This window comes from Canis lupus, chromosome 5, assembly GCF_011100685.1.
Source record: "Canis lupus familiaris isolate Mischka breed German Shepherd chromosome 5, alternate assembly UU_Cfam_GSD_1.0, whole genome shotgun sequence".
Taxonomy (NCBI): domain Eukaryota; kingdom Metazoa; phylum Chordata; class Mammalia; order Carnivora; family Canidae; genus Canis; species Canis lupus.
Genome location: NC_049226.1, coordinates 36,086,040 through 36,110,972, shown reverse-complemented (window position 1 = coordinate 36,110,972; position 24,933 = coordinate 36,086,040). Strand labels below are relative to the sequence as shown.

The 24,933-nt window shown below is 43.4% G+C and overlaps 1 protein-coding gene across 1 annotated transcript in view; it reads right to left on the bottom strand.

Annotated features, from left to right (window-relative positions):
• Window positions 1-24,933, bottom strand: part of DNAH9 (dynein axonemal heavy chain 9) — a 330,059-nt gene that overhangs the window by 161,612 nt on the left and 143,514 nt on the right. Inside the window, exons 33-38 of the mRNA XM_038536892.1 lie at window positions 21,780-21,907; window positions 20,035-20,143; window positions 18,537-18,684; window positions 15,170-15,344; window positions 10,743-10,916; window positions 10,051-10,258 (exon numbers count right to left, since the gene is read on the bottom strand). Coding sequence (XP_038392820.1) covers window positions 10,051-10,258; window positions 10,743-10,916; window positions 15,170-15,344; window positions 18,537-18,684; window positions 20,035-20,143; window positions 21,780-21,907 — 942 coding nt within the window. The remainder of the gene's footprint in view (window positions 1-10,050; window positions 10,259-10,742; window positions 10,917-15,169; window positions 15,345-18,536; window positions 18,685-20,034; window positions 20,144-21,779; window positions 21,908-24,933) is intronic.

Here is a 24,933-nt window from a genome sequence, read left to right as displayed (position 1 = left end):
ATTATCTAGTTTCTCATGTGTTAAGACTTTTCCATTATATTGGAAGGGCTTTGCATTTATTCTTTCCAAATAGAATGTCCTCTGTATGATTGTAAAAAGAACACATATTCATTATCTAAAGATTAATAAACACAGAAAATCATAATGATGAAAATGAAAATTATCTGGGATTCAATCACCTCACAGAAGCTATTAGTTTCAATATTTTGGTGCATTTCAACATAGTCTATTCACTCTGTTCAATTTTCCCTTTACAAAATCAGAGTTATATTGCATATTATGCTCATATATATATGTTTTCAATCCAAGTATTGTACACTTGATCTTAACCAAAAGGTTGAAGAATGATTCAATCCAAGTTTTGTAAATATCATTATATAATAACATATCCTCCTAAAATATGATTTTAATTGCTGCATTGTGTTCCATAATTTGGAGGTACCAAAATTTATGGGATGGTTTCTCCATTGTCTGAAATGTATGCAGTATTCCATTTTTTTAATACTCTGAAACTACTCTCACTCATCCTGAGCAGAGTGCTCTGCCCATGAGGTGACGAATTTTTCATGATTTCATTTTGTGTCATCTCCTTTTTGAAAGACAGTGAGGCAGGTGGACAAGAGCTGCCTATCTGTAATGATGTAAGTGTGATGATGCTCCTCTGAGGTTGACAGTCTAATCAGATCTATTCTGGTCCTGTCCAACCTTAAACTTTTAATGAATAGTTTATGGAGATCTGTATTACACAAAGATTCAGATGCCTGAGCTCCTATCTAATTAGTGTAATTAAGCACTCAAATATTTGTTAAACTAATAATTTAAATCACAGGTGGATGGTAAGAGAATTCCAAATTGTGAGGCACATCATCTTGAACCTCCTCTTTTGATGCTGCAAATATGAGCCCATTGATGACTCAGTCCATTTCTTAGCTTCTCCTTTTTCCCTTTCTAGACCATCCTGTCTATAGGTCCCTGAAAATTCCTTTAGTTTTAAAAATTACTTGTATTTTCTAAAAGAATGAGAATAGGCTTCAAGTATTTGGAGGGATATGAAACACACCAATTATGAGACTAAACACAGATTCCAAAACAATACAGGAAAAGAAACATATTTGGACTCATCATCTAGGATGACACCATTATAGTAACCAAATAAAAATGTATTGCATGCTGCTCTTTATGAATTCCCTACCTGAAATCTCAGAGCTAAATCTGTGTTTAATTACAGCAACCATGTCATTCTGGATTACTGGAACAAATCCACCTCTCGGTTGGTATGAAAAAATTTTTCCAGGCACGAAATTCTAAAGGGCATGTATTATGGATACTCACAAAAGAAATACCAGGGTACAGAATGGGCATGGTCTTCAAATGGGTTTCACAGGAGATCTAAAAGTTACTTAAAATGATTTCTTATCATCCTGACCCTCAACAAAGCCTGAAGGTGGATCATTAAATTGAAGCTCAGGAAAGGAAACGAAAGCAATGCAGTGGGTTTGTGGGGGTTTCAGGAGCTGGGGGAATGGGATGTGCATGGGTCCCTGCCTTCCTCAACGTGAGGTGTCGGTGTTCTAAATCCGTGCTCTGGGCAGCTTTTGGAGAGAAGTCAATAGAAATCTGACATCTCGATGAATACCTGAAGGGCCTATTTTATTTACTATCAAAGGGAAAGATATCCATGTGCTCTAGATATCAGATGAATGGAAGCAAAGTTGGCATTCTATTATGGAAAACCAGAAGCGGGACTTACAGTCTTCTTATCAAAGCAGAAGGCGGCTGTAGCTCGATGAAATAAGATAGCTTGGCTATTAACTCATTGTGTGACTTTCAGGGAAGTCACTGAACATCGGTAAGCCTCATTTTTCTCATCTCGCAAAAATGGAGACTATCAGATCTGTGTTGGACACCATTTGCAAGTTCTTTCTTTTTAGTCACTTTCCAACTGGGGTGGCCAGGTTTCAAATAGCAAGACACACACATAAGCCATTGGGGGATCCTGGAGAGCTGTCATTTCCTGACCTGGGCACTACCTCTCCCCTTCATCTTTTTATTTTTTTCCATTTGGAATGCAGATGTGATGGCTAGAGCAGTGGTCATCCTGCCACCGTGAGGAAGCAGCTAAGAGAATAGATATTATAGCATTGATACCATTGAGCCATTGATTTAGTATTAGCAACTGCCTACCTTCAGACTTCTTGTTGCATGGAAAAAAAATGTTCATGTCATTACTGTCAGATTTTGTGCTGAGTGCAGATGAAGGCATTACTGACACTGTCTCATTGGATGGGGAGGGTAAAATGAACCAAAGGGGTAAGACCCTTAGCCCAAGATTTGGCACAGTATAAACATTACATAAAGCACATGCTATCTACACTGGTGAGCCATATGAATGCTTTGGAACACAACCCATTTGTTTTTTTTTTTAAAGATTTTATTTATTTATTCATGAGAGAGAGGAGGGGGGTAGAGACACAGGCAGAGGGAGAAGCAGGCTCCCTGTGGGGAGCCTGATGTGGGACTCAATCCCAGGACCCCAGGATCACTGACCTGAGCCAAAGGCAGATGCTCAACCACTGAGCCACCCAGGTGCCCAAAGCCCTACTTGTTCTTAAGAGAGTATTGGATCTGCATTTAGAAAAGTACTTGGTGGAGACCCCAGAGCTGGAAAAAATGAAAGACAGGAGCAGTGCAGAGAGTATCAAGCAGGTGCCTCCTTCTATAAAAGAAAGTCTCATTTTGAGAAATGAGGCATTTGATGGGCTAGCCAGATGAGTGAACTGTAAAATATCCCCCACAAGCCCCATGAATTGACCTGCTGGGCTGAGTCACTGCCTATTTGAAAGTTGGAGACTTTCTTACCAAAACATTTTTGTTTTAGTATAGTTGAAGTAAAGCCCCCTTTTGAAGCAGAAGAGTTTTGCTTGTGTTCCTTTGTTTTGGCAGTCGGGGCTTCGAAATTATTGCATGGTATTTATAGATTCTTAAATTCAAGAGGGATTTGATATTATTATAATAATAGCTTTTGTTTACTAAGCCCTTATTGTATGCTAGGACTCATTCTGAGCATTTTACATATTTTGTCTTGCTATTCGAGAATGAAAAGAATGAACTGTTGATATGCTGACAACATGGGCAAATCTCAAAATCATGCTGAGTGAAAAAAGCCAGACCAAAAAAATAAAAAATAAAAAAGATAAGAGTGCATATTGTGGTTCCATTATAGACAATTCGAGAAAATGTAAATTAATCTTTTGTGACAGAAACAGGTCAGTGGTTGTCTGGGCACAGGCAGGGTGGAAGGGTAAGGAGGGGGAGGAACTTTCAGAGGTGATGGATATGCTCATTATTTCAACTGTAGTGATGGCATCATGGGTGTGTAAATATTTCAAAACTTATCAAATTGTATACTTTAATATGTGCCATGTGTTGTATGTCAATTATAACTCAATAGTGCTTTTTAAAAAGGTAAAGTGTCAAAAAAATCTGCTATCTTTAGTGGGAAAATGGATAAATAGGCTGTGATTTATTCACACAATGGAAATCTGTGCAGTAGTAAAAAACCAATGAAATAGATTTACATGAGGGGACACCTGGGTGGCTCAGTGGCTGAGTGTCTGCCTTTGGCTCAGGTTGTGATCCTGGGATCCTGGGATCGAGTCCTGCATCAGGCTCCCCATAGGGAGCCTACTTCTCCCTCTGCCTGTGTCTCTGTCTCTCATGAATAAATAAATAAATAAAATCTTTGAAAAAAATAGATCTACATGTACTAAAATAGACAATGATTAAAAAAGTAAGTTGCTAAAGGAAGTTACAGTATGATATATATTTAAAATATAACTACAACACAGCATTGTATATTTTTATGAGTACATATATGTACTAACAGTAAATTTGCATCTTTTCATGTGTCTGTTGGCCATCTGGATGTCTTCTTTGGAAAAATGTCTATTCATGTCTTCTGCCCATTTTTTTTCTGCCCATTTTTTTAAATTGGATTATTTGTTTTTTGGGGTGTTGAATTATGTAAGTTCTTTATATATTTTGGATACTAACCCTTTATCAGATACATCATTTGCAAATACTTTCTCTCATTCCATATGTTGCCTTTTAGTTTTGTTGTTTCCTTCTCTGTGCAGAAGCTTTTTATTTTGATGAAGTCCCAAGAGTTTATTTTTGCCTTTGTTTCCCTTGCCACAGGAGACATATCTAGAAAGAAGTTGCTTTGGCTGATGTCAAAGAGGTCACTTTCTGTGCTCTCCTCTAGGGTTTTTATGGTTTCAGGTCTCACATTTAGGTCTTTCATCCATTTTGCTCAACATCACTGATCATCAGGGAAATATAAATCAAAACCATAATGAGATATCACCTCACACCCATCAAAGTGACAAAAATCAACAACACAAGAAACAACAACATCCTTGTGTTGGCGAGGATGTGAAGAAAAAGAAATCTCCCTGCACTGTTGGTGGGAATGCAAACTGGTGCAGCCACTGTGAAAAACAGTATGGAGCATTCTCAAAAATAGAACCACCCAAGATTCAGCAATTGCATTACTAGGAATTTACCCAAAGGATACAAAAATAATGATTCAAAGGGATACGTGCATCTTGATGTTTATAGCGGCTTTATCTACAATAGCCAAACTATGGAGACAGTTTGGCCACCAACTGATGAATGGATAAAGCAGATTATATATACATATATTCTCTCTATATATAGAATAGAATATTACTCAGCTATAAAAAGAGTGAAATCTTGACTTTACAATGATGTGGATGGAGCTAGAGGGTATAATGCTAACTGAAATAAGCCAATCAGAGAAAGACAAATACCATATGGTTTTACTCATATGTGGAATTTAAGAAACAGAACAAAGGAGCAAAGGGGGGAAAAAAGAGATAAGAAAACCAAGAAACAGGCTCTTAGCTATTAGCTATAGAAAACAGATGGTCACCAGAGGGGACGTGGGTGGGAGGATGGGTGAAAGAAGTGATGGGCATTAAGGAGCACACGTGATGAACACCCGGAAGGCTGTATGGAAATGCTGAATCACTATACTGTACACCTGAGACTAATATTACACTGTGTGTTAACTGGAATTTAAAAACTTTTAAGAAAAGGCATTAATTTGGAATGACACACATCAACTTTAGTACTCAAAGAGGGGCAGGAAGGAGGATGGGGGTGGTGTGCTGGCTGTACTTGCAACGCTAAGATTCACTGCAAAAATGATACAATTTTAATATCTATGAAACCTGGGTGGTGGGTACATGGGCATCTGTTATATTATTTTTCTGTACTTTCTTGCATGCTGGGAAAATTTCATAATTTTTAAAAAGTTTAAATAATTCTCCAGTTCTCTGTTAGCATCTAGTTCCCCCTGCCAGGGCACCTGCTGCTATCAATTTATTGTATGTACTTCTGGAGATATTCTAAGTATATATAAGCATAGATATGTGAGTGATATATATATATATGCATATTTTATGTACCTCTTTTTTGTTTTTCCTTCAAATTTGTATTTAAGTTCTAATTAGTCAACATAGTGCAATATTGGTTTCAGGAGTAGAATTCAGTGACTCATCACTTACATACCATCTCCAGCGCTCATCACAAATGCCCTCCTTAATGCCCACCACTTATCTAGTCCATCCTCCACCCTCCTCCATCAACCTTCAGTATGTTCTTTTCTTTTAAAAATTTATTTATTTATTTATTTATTTATTTATTTATTTATTTATTTATTCATGAGAGATACAGGGAGAGAGAAGCAGAGACACAGGCAGAGGAAGAAGCAGGTTCCATGCAGGGAGCCCAATGTAGTCCCAGGATCACAACCTCACCCTAAGGCAGACACTCAATCCCTGAGCCACCCAGGCGACCCTCTTTTTTTTTTTTTCTTTTAAGTAGGCCTCAGGCCCAGTGCAGAGCCCAAGGTGGGGCTTGAACTCATGACCATGAGATCAAGACCTGAGCCAAGATCAAGAGTCGGACGCTCAACCAACTAAGCCATCCAGGTGCCTCTTGTTCTGTCTTTATATCTTTTAAATATGACATTTTTGAGAGCACACAATATACTCTGTTCTGTATCTCGCTTTTTTTTGTGCAACAAAGCTTTGAACAGAGTTCCAAATCCATTCAGAGAATGTCCTCATTCTTTGTAATAATGCTTCACATTTCATCATATAGATAATTAGGCTATTCCCACCATGTGCCACTACAGACACGTTATAATTGCACATTTTGCACACCTATCTGGGTGTACTACCTGCCGTTTGATGCAGACTGCTTCACAATACATCCAATTTTTTTGTAATTATGCAGGGTCTTGAGCATGACCCGCAATGAAGACACTTGGCTGAGAAAGTGGGTTGGGATCAGGATGTGGGTGGGGGCATCTGCCTCTTGTTCAAGGCCAGAATAGTTACCCTAGGAGTTCTTGTATCTCCTTTTTGAAATTCTCCGTGTCCTTTTGGATATCAGGTTTCTTGCTACCACTTTTCTAAGTGTCATTGGCATCTTTTCTCCTGCCATTTTGTTGTTTCTAAAATGTTTCAGGGGCATCCGAGTGGCTCAGTTGGTTAAATGTCTGCATTCGGCTCAGGTCATGATCCCAGGGTATGGGGATCAAGCCCCGCCCGAGTCGGGCTCCCTGCTCAGTGGAGAGTCTGTTTCTCCATCTCCCTCTGACCTTCCTCTGTGCTTATGCTCTCTCCTCTGTGTCTCAAATAAATAAAAATCTTTAGAAAAATAAAATGTTTTAGGCTAAGAAGCCAAATAAAGTTGTTTGGACTGTGACCAAATCAAGAGGCAGGAGGTTCCCGGGAAGGGAATTCAACATTTTTTTCAAAGTCAAGGGTATGAGCTCTGCTGTGTGGACTCTTGGGGCATTTATCCTGTTACCCTGGGGCTCTGGGTGACTCCCTGGTTCCTTGTTGCTTCTAGATAGGTTAGGTTAGAGATCACTGCTTCATCCATCCCTAGTGTGGAGGATGGATGGGACCAAGAGGCCACTGGGAAATTCACAAGATGCAGAAGCATTGTGTCTAGATGCAGTGAGGGGCCAGTATCATTCTGGTTCCATCTGATGGAAGTCTGACTCTTAAATAATTCTCTGTGCTTCAACAAGAGAGAAGGGGAAAATCCTCTGGCTTAGGGGCCCAGAATAAGAGAGAGAGGTCCAGGCAGTGCAAACAGCTCATCTCCTTTTCCTTGATTATGTTTTGATTCATTATTTAAGGTACTTTAAAAATTTTTTAAATTAAATAATTAATTAATTATTTTTTAAAGATTATTTATTCATTCATGAGAGACACAGAGAGAGAGAGAGAGGGAGAGAGGCAGAGACACAGGCAGAGGGAGAAGCAGGCTCCATGCAGGGAGCCTGACATGGGACTTGATCCCTGGTCTCCAAGATCATGCCCTGGGCTGAAGGCAGTGGCACTAAACCGCTGAGCCACCCGGGCTGCCCAAGGTACTTTTTTTAAACTAAGAACCCTTATAATAGGATCCTAGAAAACAACTCCTCCAGAATACTCGAATGGTACCACTAATGATAACAGTACTAACAGCAAACATTTATTTCAGTTTTCAAAGTATTTTCTGGCCAGGGTGGCAGTATAACCTCACAATTAAGAGCACAGGCTCTGAAGTCGGACTGTCTGGGGCCAAACTCCATCACTTACTGTGTGGCCTACGGTAGCTTATTTAACTTCTCTCTTCCTTGTGTTTCTTATCAATAACAGAATGATAATGCAAGGCCTTATTTCATGAGGCTATAAAGGATTAAATAATTTAAATGTGTGTAAAATTCCAATCCTAGGTTGGTGCCTGACATATACTTGGTGAATATTTGATAAATGCCAGTTGTTGATATGAGCAGAGAGGTAGTAGCATAAGAATTGGAGTGAATGGGCAGAACTGATAATCTGATCAGTCACTGGACTCTAGGCTTACAAATAAGTGAAGAGGCATGTCTTTCCATGAGCAAGAAACTCTGGAAGGTAGACAAAACAGTGTTCAGACATGAGCCAGCCATGCATGTGAAGTCTGCTTGCAACCACTGCAGCGCATGAATGTGATGTGGCCAGGCCATGATGGATGCGGCCAGGCCATGCAGATAACATGGCGTACCATGATGGTGGCTAAGGTCTTGCGGAAGAAGGCTGCAGCTAGTGGTTTACTGGAGCTGCCTCTTGAGAGCTGATTGTTACAACTGAGGTAGTTCTGCAAGATGGATTTCTAAACACAGTCATTATTTAAACAGTAAGTTCAATAACCTTACTAGTTAAATTACATTGAAAACAAGGGTAAAGATATTTAAATCTCATCACATCTGAATTATTTTACCTCACTTTACCATAATCTGTGCTGCTGAAGCTATTTCTTGTCTACTGTATCTGGGAAGTGGAAACACCACGAAGGGTGAGCTACTGCCTTCTCTGTTCACAGACATTGCACTGGCAGCTTGAAATTGGTCGCGGTGAGGGTATTTACGCTACAGAAGTTGGGACAGGTTTGGTTGCTCATGTAGATTTCAGAAAATGCTGGATTAAAAAATATTAATCATGCAGATTAAACTTAAAAGTGCCTCATGCCTGTAGCTGTTTACACTGTGAGGAGCAACAACAACAACAAAAATGGCATCCTCTTTGGCCATTCAGACAGAAGATGCTCATGTCACTGACCAACTAGTGAACTCCTGACATGAGTCCTCATCATGTCTCGTTGTCTTACTTGTTAATGTTAACATGGGAACTCTAGTCGCTTGCTGGGTTCCGACTGGGATGTGGAACATTCCTGAGCCCAACAGGGGAGGAAGCCCAGAGGCTCGCTTGAAAAAGAGGTGTAGTAGAATCTCTCTGTCGGGGTGCCAGGGCCTAATGGCTCTGAGTGGCAGGGAGCAGATTAGTGGTGCCCCCAGCAGCACATGGAGAAGGGCCAGAATGGTCGGGAGGAGGGAGAGAAGTGAGCTGTTCTCTATGCAGGAGTCAGGGACATGGAACGCGCCAACACTGAGCTGACTGACTCTGGGGTTCTTGCTGAGGGGGGCCACGGAAGGTCTGGGTAAATGAAGCCAGTCTAGGCTGAGCAAGGGACAAAGTGAAGCTTGTTTTGCAAGTCTGCTGGCCTGAGGCCTGGATGTCGGACGGGCGCAGTGCCAGGCTCACATTCTGCATGCTACGCTATGGCTTATAATCACCAGTGTGTGAACAGCCCGGAGCACGGAATTCCTGTCAGTGATTTTGCATTTGGGGTGTGGGCATGTGTTGGGGTCTCACATGGGAAGCATGGCCGAGTTATGGTGTAAGGAACAAGAGCAGGGTGCTCCCCAGCCTTGCAACCCCTCTCATGTTGTCAAGAGCCTGGCTTGGACACCTCGTCAAGAGGAAGCTGCTTCTAGAGTTAATGTGGTGAGTGTTTCTACATAAAAGGAGACCCTACTGTTAACAAGGGTCAGGGAGAAAGTGGTGCTGGCAAGGGGGAAACTTTGTCAGTGAGCCTCTGACCCTGATGCCACACCTGGAGGACCCATGTTCCCTCGGGAGCTCAGCACGTCAACTCCCAGTGGAAATCACCTACTGTGTGCTCAGAAGACCGGATGTGCCCCACCAACCTTGCCACTTGATGGCTGACCTTGGGCAATTTTTACCCAAGCCTCAGTTTTCCTATTTATACGATAAGAAGGGTGAAGGAAATGATCTCAAGAGATGCTTCGAGAGCCAGCAGTCTACAAGCCTGTGGCCATCCTTCTGTGGGTGTCAGCTTTCCTTGGCATCAAAGTACTGAACACTGTTCTGTATTGAACTCCTGGCCCAGGAGGGAGGTAAGAGACCAGGGAAGAATGTAGGAGATGGGATGAGAAAAAGTATGGTGCTAAGGGTGCTGGAGGAGTGAAACAGAGGTGCCATGGAGGAGAAAGGAAGGGGCAGGAGAGGAGTGTGGGCACAGGGGCCAAGCAGGTGCCCAATGCTTTACTCCAGCTCCATGTCAGGGCGTGTAGCCACTCAGACACCCCCACCCTCCCTTCCATATGCCCCAGGCCCTCACCTTGCAGCATTGCTGACGTGGTGTAGTAGTTAAATGGCACGTGTTTCACCAGGTGTTCCTCAGTGTCGAGGCTGGCCAGCTTGCTTCCCACCAGCACCGACTTGCCCGTGCCTGCGGCTCCCACCAACATGACCGGCCGCCTCAGTGCCATAAGCCGCTCCATGAAGTAGCACACTCGGATGGTTTCACTTGTGTGTACCAAACAAGCCTGCAGGGAGAATGTGATGAGTGTGCCAGGGGCTTGTGGGAGAAACAGGTGTGTTGCAAAATGTTCTGGAGTATTTCTGAAGAGGTGTGGTGGTGCTGGCTCCCTATGCCGGGCAGGAGTGACTTTGGTCACATGCACAGTAAGACCATTCCACGACTCCATTCTCCTGGTGGAGAGCATCTCCTCCCTCCCCTGCCAGCTCTGTCTGCCTCCCTGCGGCTGCTCTGTTGTGTTTGAGAACCTTCTGCCCTGCCGTGTCCCCTGCTCTGCCCCCAAGGAGGCTGGTAGAGTCTAATCAAGTTGCGTAGTCTTTGGGGGAATCTGTGGCTTTTTGCACCTAAGATTTCCTCCTGAAAAGTGTGCAGCTGGGGATGACTGGCTCCTGCAAAGTTAAAACACTTGGACACCAATAAGGGGCTGGCACTAAAGCCACTGCAGATCCTTGGCGCCACTGTACATCCTTCGGTCACTCGGCCACACTCACCTGCAGAGGCATCTCGGGGTCAAATTCAAACTGGGGGATGAGCTTGGACCAAGGCTCAAATTTCTTTGTCTCTGGGTCTATGTAGTAGTCAAAGATGGTTCCCTGGGAGGGGAACTTGATGGTCTTGAACTCCATCAGCCACCACTTGCTGAACTCTGCCCGGTAGTCCACAATCTGCCCAAACAAAGCAATCAGGAGGTGGGGCTCTCCAGAGCTTCAGAATCCTGGACAGGCTGCCCTAACATCAGGCAGGTCAGGGTGGGGAACACGGGGAAGGATGATGCTTCCCTGAGGATCAGCCCTGACAAGACACAGTGGCATGGGGGCCAGCCCTGAGCAGGTGTGTGTGCCACCCCTTGACCATGTGGCTGAGCTGCCCTGCCACTGTGCTAAGTGTCCTTATGGGGTGCAGGAAAGGGGGTGTACGAACAGAGAGGAGACTGGGGGCTCGTGACCATAAGATGGGCAAACATGGCCAAGAGCTCCTGAAGAGATATATGGACCCCCATCCTCCCAGGCTGCCGAGACTCAGCAATTCTGGGGTGACGGTTGGGGATGGAATGAGTAACATGGTGGCCATTGACATCTGGGGGTACAGGGTGGTGGAGTGAGAAGAGCCTCATTTCTCTCATCTATAAAATGAGCAACCTAGAAAAAAGGACTTCTAAGGTGCCCTCACAGAATTTCTAAAATGTAGGACAGCAAAGACAAAGCCTTATTTTGTGTAATTTACATGCGTACATATTAGATCATGTATCATACATATTACATGCATACACATTAGATCAGGAGTCCCTCAGGATAAGACTGTGCATCCCATGTACTCACATGGTCTTACTGTGTCCCAGCCAAAACATCCAACACATATGCACATGTGCATGTGCGTGCACACACACACACACGCACATGCACACACCCGCCATAGCATACCCACTTACTACTGGCAATAAACCCATTCTTTGAACATACAGACCTAGAAAAAATTCCAAAAATGAAAACTTAAAAAGAGACCCATATTGGACATTTTAGGACCTATTCCTGGAGGGCAGAACAATGATGGAGTTGGAAGTCTGGACAGACAAACAAGCCCGCCCTGTGGCAGTGAATCTGGATTTGCAGAGAGTGGCACTCCTTGTTTTGTCACCTACTGGGTAAGTAGGATTGAGTTCTTTTGCCCTATTATTTATTTTTTTAAGTTCTTTCTTTTTTTTTGTTGAAAGATTGTTTTGAATTCTTTTACTTTAGAATGAGAACAGAAACAAGCCCTAAGAGACAGACGGCTTTGCTTGCTGTTCTTCTGATCTGATTTCTGATGAAGGGGGTGCTCTGTCCTCTTGATACTGTGCTCTGCGATCAGAAGCCTTGGAAAAGCTCATGGATAAAATCCTTCAAGACTTTTCACTTCCTATAAACAACCTGGTTCTAGATTTATATGGAAAATCCAAGGCAAAGGCCACCTCTAGAAAAAAGGAGGTTGGGTGTATCTTCTTTCTCTACCTCCAGTTCCACCTTGAGCTCCTTGGTCAGGTAACCAGCTACACTGCCCGTTGGGCTGGACCAGCATCATCTCCTTCCCACTACCTGGCACTTGGCCTCACCTCCATTATAATTGGACACTAAAGACAAGGTCACCTCTGTTGAGTCAGCCAGCAGCTCTTTCTCAGTTCAACTCTTTGGGTGTCTCTTCAGCTATGACCTTTCAGACATCACAACACCTTTGGATTTGGACAGTCCTGCCGCCCCCTTCCTGCCTTTGAACTTGATGACACTAAGACACATCTGTATATTTGTAAAAGAGTTTGGGCTGTAGCATCATCTCATCTGATCCTCACCATGCTCTGAGTTACCCTGGCTAGTACAAATTTTTCCTATTTTATATACTAAAAGACAAAAACTCAAAAGGATGGCCTCTGGAAGCCCACGGTGGAGCTCGGAGTTGGACTCAGGTGTTTGGTCTCCCGAGCTGGTGCCCTCTGAGAGACCATTTCCTGGGACCCCTACAAAGTATTTAGTGACAACCTTCTTTTTTCCTTTGGAGCTTCTACTCACGTACGGGCTGCATATTGAATTTCTGCTTTAACGACAGCTTTACAAACATCAGCACCACTGTGTGTGTGTTCTCGAGGTGGGTATTTTGGCCAGCTTCCTATTTTTCTACTTACAGCATTATTTTTGGTGTTTAGCTTGAATGCAGCTTGTGGAGGGGTCTGGGGCATTCCCTGCTGCTAAAAGCTTTCTTCCTTGTCTTCTCCCCATGCGCTAGCATGGCTGCCTACAGCTCCAAGTGCTCCAGAGCCCAGGATGCCTGGAGGGATGCTTTCTCCTGGGCTTTTAAAAAGAGTTGAGTGGATTTAAATTTATACTGAGATAGAAAAATTGACCAAGTGTCTTCATCCTGTTTCCCTGCTACCTGCTAAGCACCAACATGGTGGCAAAGCCCAGAAGTGGTTGCTGTCTGACATTTGAGCTGCTGAAAGGTCACAGCATGCATTTGATGGAAGGCAGGAACTTATGTTTTTGGGACCTCTGTATTTTAGTTAGGTCCCGTCCAGCCTGTGGATTCCTTGCCTCGAAGGGGAAAGGGGCTCAGTCAGTTAAGCATCTGCCTTCAACTCAGGTCATGATCCTGGGGTCCTGGGATCAAGCCTCAAGTCGGTCTCCCTGCTCCTCCCTAGGCCCTGTCCCTCCTCCTCCTGCTTGTGCTGAAATGAACAAACAAATAAGTAAATAAAATCGTTTTTAAAAAGTGAGGGACAAGGATGGAAAGCTGTCAAAGAAGCTGTCACAGAGAAGCTCCAAGGACCAGGGGACACAGTGTGAAATTCTCAGATGCCTCAACCCCAGTTCGGGCCTCCCTCCCCACCCCGCCCTCAGAGATTCCCCCTTTCCCACCAGTGTCTGGCCCTGGAGAGGGAGACAGGGAAAGGTATGCATCCCAGGAGCTTGTGAGAGCTGCTTTCTGCATGTGGACCACCAAAGGACACATAAGGGAGTGAAGGGAGGTAGGATGGATGCTAACAAGCAGGGCCTGTGGAAATGGAATATAAATTAATTGTTAATTCTAAATTAATTCTCCCTCACCACCATTCTGGATTCTAGAATGTGGCTTTGCCCTGGGAGGCTGAAACTTTCTACCTCTTTCCTCGAAAGAGCCCCAGACCAACCCAGACCGGAAAGAGTAAATCATACCTCTCCACTCATCACAGCTTGGTTTGATCCCTTGCTGTGAGGGGGTACCAGACTCCTGCTATGAAACTGAGTATTTATGGTATGAGAATACTAATAGTAAGCATGTACGTGTGCCAGCACAGTTTTAACAGCTTTGCATGTATCTGTGCCAGATGAGCAGAACAGTATCCCTTCCTGTAATCCTTATAACTGCCCAGGAAACTGGGCACCACTGTCAGCACCCTCATCCAGGTGGAGAGGGTTGAAGCGATTGCCCAATGTCCCCCAGGTAATAAGTGGCAAAATTTTAATTCAGACCCAGAGTTTATGCCTCAGCCCCTATGTGACCCTGCCTGATAGCTGAAGTCCTCTGTCAAAGGCTGGCTTGTCTAACCTTGAATATGATGTTTCCAGATAAGGAACTTCTTATTTGGAGGAAACTAAACCAAGGAAATGTCTGGGGAGGGGCACCTGGGTGGCTCAGCTGGTTAAGCGTCTGCTTTCAGCTCAGGTCATGATCTTGGGGTCCTGGGATCAAGCCTCGCATCATGCTCCCTGCTCAACGGGAAGTCTGCTTCTCCCTCTGCCTCTGCCTGCACCAGCCCCTCGCTCTCTCAAATAAATTAATAAAATCTTTCTTTAAAAGAAAAGTCTGGGGATATAGGAAGGATTAGAGAATAGGATGCCAAGATATTCCAAGCCAACAGCCCTACCCCCATACATGAGGCTACAGCAGCCAATACCATGATATAAATACTGACTTGGTTTCCTACCCCTAGATGTCCATGAACTTTTGGTCCAAGCTTCTGTGGGCAGCTCTGTGTTTTGGGGGATTGGGGATATGCTGGGTAACTCTGGCCTGGTATGGAGTCGTATATGCTTGTTCTGGATTACTAAAGGGATTCCTCCTTCTAAAGGCTCTACAGCACAGCATCATTCCCTCTATAAAACATCCATTAGCTTGCCAAATAGTATACCTATACCTCCGTTTGTTCCAAAACATTTCAACTTTCCAAGAAATCAGGATATGTCAGCTCAAAAAGCAATCGCTCAAAACATAGCCTGAGCTCATCTGTCTCGCTCCAAGCGGCCCTTTCATGGGGACTGACGTCTTTAGTAGAGCAACGAGTAGATAATAGATGGATGCCTTCATGTTAATTCTGATATTCAGCAGTCCTCTTTTCCAAATCTTGGCTGGAAGTTGGGTTTTTGCCTTGGTGGACTTGCACATGGGTGTCAATGACGGCCCCTCCTCTTACCTGATCTTGGATCATTGCTCCACCAAAAGCCCAGATGGCAGCAAACACAAAATACAGCTCATAGGTTTCCTTGAGGGAGTCCGCGGGGATGTCCTCCTCGGTCAGGAGACACTCGAGAAGGTGGCACAGCATCTGGACCATGCTCTGTTCTGGGATTGGAATTATCTTCTTAAATCTGCAAAGACAGACCCAGATATGCTTTATGGCACCAGATTTTCTATTGTGGAGGCTTGCTGGAACCTACTTGGTTTTGGTGGAACTGTGGCCTCTCAGGTTCTTTGGGATTGCATGGGGCTACCTAAGCCTTTACTCTCATCAGCTCCTCACCAAGAAGGGCCTGGAGTGCTCTGAGAAGGTTCTTTCTCATCCTCCTTCCCTCTGGTACTCTCCCCATCCGCTCTTCCCTTCTTTGAACACGAATGCTCCTCAGTCCTCGGGGAGCACAGGCCACTGTGACAAAATGGGGTGAAATCTCAGGGTCACAATTTCCTCAATAGTCAAGGTGGGTCCAGGGCTGATCTGGTCCTTCCACTCCTCATGAGGAGAGGTTCCCTTGATTCAAACACAAGAGAAACATTTTCTCTGGAACCAGCGTCTTACTGGGGAGCAGGGAACACAGAGTGGGCCCGGACAGATGCTTATTTTATATGCTTGTGATTTACTTGATCCCTTTGCCCTGACCTGGTTTTTGCAGTTTTAATACTGGATTTGGAGGTTTTGACTGAAAGGCAGGTAACAAGAGATGCACAAAGGTGCATCTATGTGTGAGGGAACAGGAGCGTGTCCATGTGTGAGTGCACACACATGGGTAACTCTCATCCCATCATGTGTACAGACACATACACACATGTGCACACATGCAGGCATTCTCATTCCATCATGAGTACACATATGCACACGCACATACTCATGCCACCATGGGTACACCCATGTGCCCATGCATACATGCACTCTCATCCCACAAGTACACACACAGGCATGTACACACACACAACCCCATCCCACCATGTGTACATACACACATGCATACACACTCTCATCCCACCATGAGTACACACACATGCATGTGCACACATACATTCTTATCCCACTTACACACACATGTGTGTGCCCACACACACACACGCTTATCTCACCACATGTGCACAGTCACACACACGCTCCATCCTCCACAGTGTCTTGTGCTTGATTCTAACCTAGCAGCAATCCCTAAAGCAGTACCACTAGGAAGTAGTCCCGCAGTCTAGGCATTACTTCCATGAGCAATGAGCAAATTAAGGCCTTGACAGGCTTTCCTTCATTTCTTCAACACTGATTTGTAACATAAAGTTAAAGTCCAACTATCTCAGGCCTGGTTCTGGGTGAAGCACGGAGGCAACAGATTCCCGACAACCATGGGGGCCTCTGGTCTCCTCCAAGAGGATAGAGAATCAAAGTGAGAGATGCTGGAGGGGAAAGAAATTTGCATTCAGGGCTTAGAGGAGAAGACTTGGTGTGCAGGTGCCCCCTCTCCACAGGGAAGGTAGGCTCTGGAGGTGATCATGTGCCTCTGCATTACTGGAGAACGACCAGGAAAGTCATCAGTGTTGACCTAGATTTCATCCAGGGGCGGGAGGAGAACCAGCCACATAAGATGGTTTTGAAGGAGCAGTGGGAGACAAAATAAAGTTGCTTTATCATCACCCCTTATGAGGCCTACTCATTCAATATAAAAATTATTATGTGGGGACACCCCACAGCTTTGTAGGACCAGGGCCACGGAATGCTGGCATTAGGAGGCCAGAGCCTTGTTACTGAAAGCTGTGGTGCCCAGGGCACAGCATGGAACCTCAGCCCCTCGTCTACAGATGCTTTGTCCTCTTAGAAATTCCATGAGCACTCAATGCCACCCTGTGTGGGCACCATAAACCACAGACGTGTTTCTTTCTTGATGGCCACAGGGTTCAGACATCGGGGGGAACTGCCTCTGGAGAGACAGAAGTCCAGAGGCTTCTGCGCACACTCATACACTCACACACATGCTCTCTCTCTCTCTCTCTCTCTCTCTCTCTCTCTCTCTCACACACACACACACACACACACTGGTAAGAGTTTGGCATCTCTTGTCCTAAATGCCCAGAGTGTAAATGACCTAACATTTGGCAAAAGGCTCTATCAGACAAGTGTCTCAGGAAACGATAAAGGACAGAGTTGTGCTTGCTATTTTCTGAAAACCTTCCCTTCCTGAATCATTTTAACTCTGCCGCCCTGGCCCACCTGAGGCCACTTCCCTACTTCACCTGCTGCCAGGGCTGCTTGCTTCATCTCATTAGATCCCAAGGCTTCACAGAGCCCACAGGCCACAAGAGGCTGAAGGCTTTTCAAGGGTTTCTGAAAATGTGGAAGATCGGGAAAAGAATTCTTGGCCCCCAAATACAAGAATTATCAAAGCAAAATTAATAGATGTCCAATTAAATATCTAAAATATGTAAAATAATATCTATGTCAACTACTCACATGCAACTTGGGTTTTAGTTACATAAAATTCATTCTTCACGTGGATGGATCGTGGCTGGGTAAGGGGCAGGGCACGTGGCCTCCTGCAGCCTGCAGGTCCCCTTCCATCTCCACTTCCACGCTTGCCAAGCTCTGCTCTGTCCCATGCGCAACAGATCAGGGAACACAGAGTCCGGGATTGTTTTGGGTGGTGGCCTTAATTTCCCAGAAACATGATCCTGATCTTAACTTGGTGAATGTTCAGGAACTATTGACTCCTGAGTCATGCCTTCACTAGCTGGTGATTGGACTTGGCTGAACTATGAGGCTGGGTGACTGATTCAGAGAAGGATGCATCAACTGGGCAAGAAAGTATAAAGCAGACACAGGTTCCAAACCTCGAACCTCCCTCTGCAGGCACCTGTAATACTCCTGCTGTAATAAGCAAACTTCTGGGTAAGAGTACTTGGTCTCTTGTGTATGGGATACGTGGTCAGCACTTACTGCTTTTACTTTTGCAAACTCAGAAGAGGAAGAGTAAACTCTCAGTGTCTAGAGGGGCAGGACTGGTTGAACGACATGTTACATCTGGTCCTGCGTTATCTGGGTGAACGGCGGGCCCCGTTTGTCACTGATGGGTGTCATCGTCACCTCCAGGTCTGTTGAACTGGCGTGTGTATCGTTTGCAGGAGGGTCAGCCATGGGGCCTGCACATTGAAGGATCTCAGGATTGTCACCTCATAGCACAACCCACAGGCTCTGGATACACCCATGTGCACATGCGGAAGTCACTCTATATTTTCCTTACAGAACATTAGCGGGACATCAGGTGTGAGCCCATGAGCTCTTTACTGTCTCTTGAAATCGTTAGCTTCCTTATTTCCTGGCCTACCTGGTTCTGAGCGTGTCCAAGCACGTTGGGACGTACTTGTCAAACAGAATGGTTAGGTTGGCTCTCTCTGTCTGGATTTCCCTCTTGTCAATCCAGCTGCTCACCGGAGGGTTCCATCCCAGGTCTGCTGGATTGAGGTACAGGATTCCTGGGAATACAGAGAATTCTGTTCAGTGAAGTCTCCACAGATGACAATATATTCTTCACCCGCCCCCTGAAAGCAAGTTACTCTCTGTGTGGGAAATGTACAGAAGACTGGACTTTAAAGAAATGGAGACCCAGCCTTGATCTGAGAGGGTAAGTAGGTTTGTATTGGGACCAGCTCCAATTGACTGCTAATAGTTGATGGCAAGCAGGGTTGAGAAGGATCATATGGCCAAGCCTAGGCTCAGGAGGTTAAACGGCGGCCCCTATAAGGATATGACCATGTCCTAATCTCTGGAGCCTGAGAACATGACCTCATTTGTAAAAGGAGCTTCCCTTGCAGATGTGATTAAGGATCTCGAGATGAGATCATCTTGGATTATCTGCGTGGGACATTTACAAGTGTCCCTGTAAAAGACAGAAGAGGCCAGACACACAGAGAAGGCCGTGTGGCTGAGGAGGTCAGGGCACGGGGAGGGTTATGGGGCCACAAGCCTAAACTGGATGATGCAAGGCTGGATTATCCCCCAAAGGCTGACAGCTTGATGTTGGAATCTGGCTTCCAGAATAGTGAGGGAATATGTGCCTACTGTCTTCAAAGCCACTGAGTTTGTGGTGATTTGTTACAGCAGCCCTAGGAAATAAATAGAGAGACAATTCTCCCCAGGACAGCCTATGTGGGTCCTTGAGAAGGAATCCGATGTGACGGTGGAGATCAGACTCACTTTCCTTACACTGTAGTCTGGGCCAATCAGTCTGGCAGTGGAGTCAGAGGTGAGTTAAGGTATAAAGTTGCCAACGGTCACCAGGACGTAGTGAGAAGTGCAGGGATGGTCATCTCTGTTGACAATGATGCTGGAATTGGCCTAAAAGTAGCCTCATCCGAGGCACTTCTTTTTTCTTTTTAAAGATTTTATTTATTCATGAGAGACACACAGAGGGAGGCAGAAAAATAGTCAGAGGGATAAGCAGGCTCCCTGCAGGGAGCCTGATGTGGGACTCAATCCCAGGACTTCAGGATCATGACCTGAGCCAAAAGTAGACACCCATTCACTGAGGCACCCAGGTGGCCCTTCTTTATCCGAGGCACTTCTGTGCAGAACCCAGCTATCCAGCTCTGGGGCCTTTCCCTTCCCACCTCTGGACTAAGAAAATCCTATGGCTCTTGCCTTAGAGCACCTGCTCACCCTCACAGACATGCATTCAGGCTGAGATGCAGGCCAGAGTTCTGCAGGATCGATGTGTGGCTCCTGTTTGGAGCTTCCTTCAGAACCAGCCATGTCATATGTGATGCTGGAGGCACCTGTTTTCAAGTGAGGCGGGTTTGTGGGTTTTCTCCTTTCTTGGGCCATACCTGCTCTGGAGACAGTTGCTGGTGTGGCCGTGCGCAGGTGGCTGATCTCGAAGAGCAGTCTCATTGTGGGATTCAGGGGGATCCTCTCATTGCTTGCCAGGGTCAGGACCTGGAAATGGGGAGGGACACACCAGGGAGGAAGGAGTAAGGACACATGGCCAGCTGGGGGCAGGGGGCTGGATTTGGCTGATCACTCCTGAGAGGGACTAAGGATGATTCTTTTCTTCTTTACAAGTATTTTCTAGATTTGCTACAAGAATCCTCTACCTCTCTCCCTGTAGCCCATCCACCTCCATCCCTGTGTGTGCAAAAAATGAAAAAATAAGCTTTTTAAAAAGTTTAAATGGAGGTCAGTGATTTGAATGAGCAAGAACATATTGGAATAACAAGGCTATTTTTAAAAAGTGTTTAGGTTTCATATTACTGTTTCTTTTAAATTAATCCTTCTGGGGGGCACCTGGGTGGCTCAGTCATTTGGGCATCTGACTCTTGGTTTGGGCTCAGGTCATGATCTTGGGGTCCTGAGATCAAGCCCTGTGTCTGGCTCTATGCCTGGCATGGAGTCTGCTTGTTCCTCTCCCTTGCTCCTCCCTCTGCTTTCTCTCTCTCTCAATCTCTCTGGAATAAATAAATCAATAAAATCTTAAAAAAAAAAGTATGGATACTTGGGTGGCTCAGGGGTTGACTGTCTCCCTTTGGCTCAGGTTGTGCTCCTGGGGTTCTGGGATCAAGTCCCACATCAGGCTCCCTGCAGGGAGCCTGCTTCTCCCTCTCCCTACGTCTCTAAATTTAAAAAAATAAATAAAGTAGTCCCTCTGGGGAAGGAGGTGGGAGGGTGGGCAAAATGGGTGAAGGGGAGTGGGAGGTACCAGGCTTATAGTTATGGAATGAGTCACAGGGATGGAAAGGCACAGTGTAGGAAATACAGTCAATGGTGTGTAAGAGCATTGCGGGGTGGCAGATGGTAGCTACCCCTGAGGGGAGCACCGCCTAACAGAGAGAGCTGCCTAATCACCATGCTGTGCACCTGAAACTCTTATCAGATTGTGTGTCAACTACTCTTCAATAAAAAATAAGTAAAGTAGTCCCTCTGGGAGAGCACACATTTATTTTAATGATTCTGTCAATGCTGAAACCATCATAACACTTCTAATCCATGTGTGCTTTCTGAACAAATTCAGGAAGCAGCTATCAGCTTAGTGGCCACTTTACTGGTGTCAATTTTCACTATTTACAAAAAATAAAATATACTCTCCATGGATAATGGTTTGTCACTGGTGAGGGTGGCTGACAGGCTCTGTCCTTATTTATAAAAAAGGAAAAACCCAAGAAAAAAGATTTGAATGGATGACCTAAGATTCCCTCCAGCTCTGAATATTAAATTCATCTCTCTACAGATGATTCTGAAGACAGTTACAACTATGCTAAAAATGCAGGATTGCAGGCGCATGCACACACACACAGTAGTTATGTGATGAAGTTGTTAATTAGCCTTACTGGGGTCATTTTGTAAAATACACATATTTCAAATCAGCACATCATACACCTTACATTCACACAATGTTATATGTTAATTATATCTCAACAAAGCTGGTAAAAATTAAAAAAAAATATAACACCGGCTTTCAACCAATTCCTTACTTGAGACCAGCCCTTGTATAGGATCGAGATTTCCAAATGCACCAGAGAAACTGGTTTCCTAGATGATGAGGGATGGCCTGGGCCTTTCTTTTCCCCCGTGATACCTTGTTATCATCCATGACGGTGTTCAGAGATTCAATCCACATCGGATCTATGTCGCCATCCAGTAAGATCCACTTGGGCCCGTCGTGGGTGATGTTGGCAAGCTCCCGCATGACAGACGAGAAGAGTCCTGAAAGGAACCACAAATAGCTTACCAACCACCTCACCGTCAATGTTCTTTTTCATCAGACAGCCCCTCCCTCTTAGCTATAACGTCCAGAAGAAGGTGTAAATGGAAAAGACAGGTCAGAACTGGATTTGTATTTTGATCTATCTAAATCTGATAGCGAGTGCCAAGGTGCTCCTGTCTCTGTGCCTCCCTCTGGCTCTTTTTAAGAACATCAACAAAACAGCAACAAAATCTGATAGTACTGGCTTAGGGGACGAGGGACCCGGAGAACCATTTAAACAGGCAACTGGGACATGATGGATTTACATAAAATCTTAATACAATTTTTTATTTTATAAAAATAAATTTTATAAATTTATAAAACTTTTAATTTTGGGGAACCCTGGGTGGCTTAGTGCCTGCCTTCAGCCCAGGGTATGATCCTGGAGTCCCGGGATCGAGTCCCACATCAGGCTCCCTGCATGGAGCCTGCTTCTCTCTCTCTGTGTCTCTCATGAACCAATCAATAAAATCTTTAAAAATTTTTTTAATTTTTTAAAAAGATTTTGTTGATTGGTTCATGAGAGACACACAAAGAAGGAGGCAGAGACACAGGCAGAGGGAGAAGCAGGCTCTCTACAGGGAGCCCAATGAGGGACTCAATCTCAGGACTCCTGGATCATACCCTGAGGTAAAGGCAGACGCTCAACCACTGAGCCACCCAGGTGCCCCTACATAAAACCTTTTTAGATAAGATTTCATCCTTTGTGATGACAGCCCAGGCTTTGAGAGAAGTTCCCAGTGTGACTTTCACTGGCACTACATGGGATTTGTATCTTAATTTGGATAGAATTGATTTTTATGATATTAAGCTTTCCCTACTGATAATATGATATGTCTTTTTTTCATTTATTCAAATATTACTTTATGCTCCTTAATAAACTTTTACAGTGTTTCTCATGTATCTCTGGCTTAAAAGAATTCTTAAACATTTCATAGTTTTATTGCTATGGTGAATTGGATTTTTTTCTGTATTTCCCTTTTTTAGCTGGCTAGTAATCATATAGAGAAAAGGTATCAGATTCTGTGTATGCTTAGTTACTGTTAGTAAATTTTCATATTAGCTTTTGTGATTTTTTTTTCAAAATGTCTCCTGAATTTTCTAGGTATAAAGTTGTATAATCAGCAAAACAATGTTTTTCCTTTCCTCTAATACCATGTATTCTGTTTTCTTGTCTTATTGAATTTTCTAGGATCCCAAGCCAAGCACTGCTGAATAATAATGTTGGTAACGGCTCCCCCTGACTTATTCCTGATTTTAATGGAAATGGCTTTAACCAATGGAATGGTTCCTCATCATTCAGAATGCATCCCCCTCCCATTTTGGGTTTTAGATAAAGATTTATTTATAAAGATTTAGATTTATCATATTTAAGGGATTTCCATATATTCCTATTTTACTTAGATTTTTAAAATTAGAAACAGCTCCTGAGTTTTTAGGGTCTACTGTTGAGCACATGATTTCCTCCTTTAGTTTTTCAAAGCTTTACATAAAAACTTAAAAAAAAATCATCTATGTATCCTTACATTCTTAGATTCTACTTAGTCAAAATGTACTTTTATTTTTATTAATATAGAGATGTGATCTCCTTGCTGATGTTATTCAGGATTTCAGAAACTATATTATTAAGTGAAATTGGGCTCTTTCTGGTTCTACAGAAAGGTTGATATCAAGATTATTCTGGATTCATAAAATGAATAGAAAGGTGTCCTTTTTCTTTTATCATTTTGGGATTTCTTTTTTTGCTACTCTTTTTAAATTGTCCTCTTCACTAGTTTATCCATTTTCTGCTTCTTATTGAAGTAAATTTTGTTAATGTTATATTTTGCTAAAGGACCATTTTTATTTCTTCTAGTTTTCCAAACATGTATCATATAATTAAGTGATCTCTTCCATTTTAATCTTTATCTGCTGTTATTATGCTAATTTTTACTCTTCTTCCACCATCAAGTATGATCATGATGGACTTACTAGCCCACCTTAAAAAAAGAAAAAAAAAAAAAAAGAGGAGTTTAGAGCTTTTCTTTATTGGTCTTAGGCATGCCCCATTGGTTTTTGTATGTTCTTTTTACTCTTCCAAGAAGGGATGCAATGGTTTTTTTTTTTCTTTTTTTCTTTCATCCAAGGGTTAAGTGAACGTCTCTTGATTTTGGTCATTTTCTTGCTGTTCTTTTCTACTTCTTTTGCTTTATTATCAGGCAATGTGGCCTGTAAATTAATACTTTTGAATTTATTACAGTTTCTTTGGTGCCCAACTAAATTTCAAATTTTTGTAAATGTTCCATGAATGTACCAAGAAAGGAATATTTTCTACTTATAAAATGCAAAGTTCTAAAACTGTGTTCTATTGAGTTTGATGAAGTATTTCTCAATTTCTCAATGACTATCCTTATTTTTCTGTTTATAGACTCTGTCCAGTTTTGAAAAACACATAGTAATATTATCCAGTACATTTCTATTTTTCTCAAGTTCCCCTAAGATTTTTTAAAAAGTTGCCCTCCATCTACTTAGAAGCTCTCTTTTTTGGGAATGCAGATTTATGATTATAAATCTTCTTTGTTAATGTCTTGATATTTGATGAATACTGTATACTTAATAAAATTTTAATTAAAATTACAATACAGATTAAAGTTTAAATTACATTATATGTGCTTGAATTTAATATGGAATAATAAGTGCCTGAGACTAGCCAAGAAAATTACAAAAGGATATTGAGGAGGAACTTATGTCATTAGACACTAAAGTGTTATAAAACAATTGTGAACAGAGTAGAATGACATTCATATAGGATTAAATAAAGAATGGGACAGAACAGAAAACCCAGAATCAGATCTCAGCATATATGACAAGCTGGTACTTACATTCAGAGGGAAAAGATGGTTTGCTTAATAAATGGTCCTGGCACATTCAATTACCCATTTGGAAGGAAATATGAAGTTGATTCTCTACCTTACCACATACTAAGCCCCCAAAGAAATACCAGATG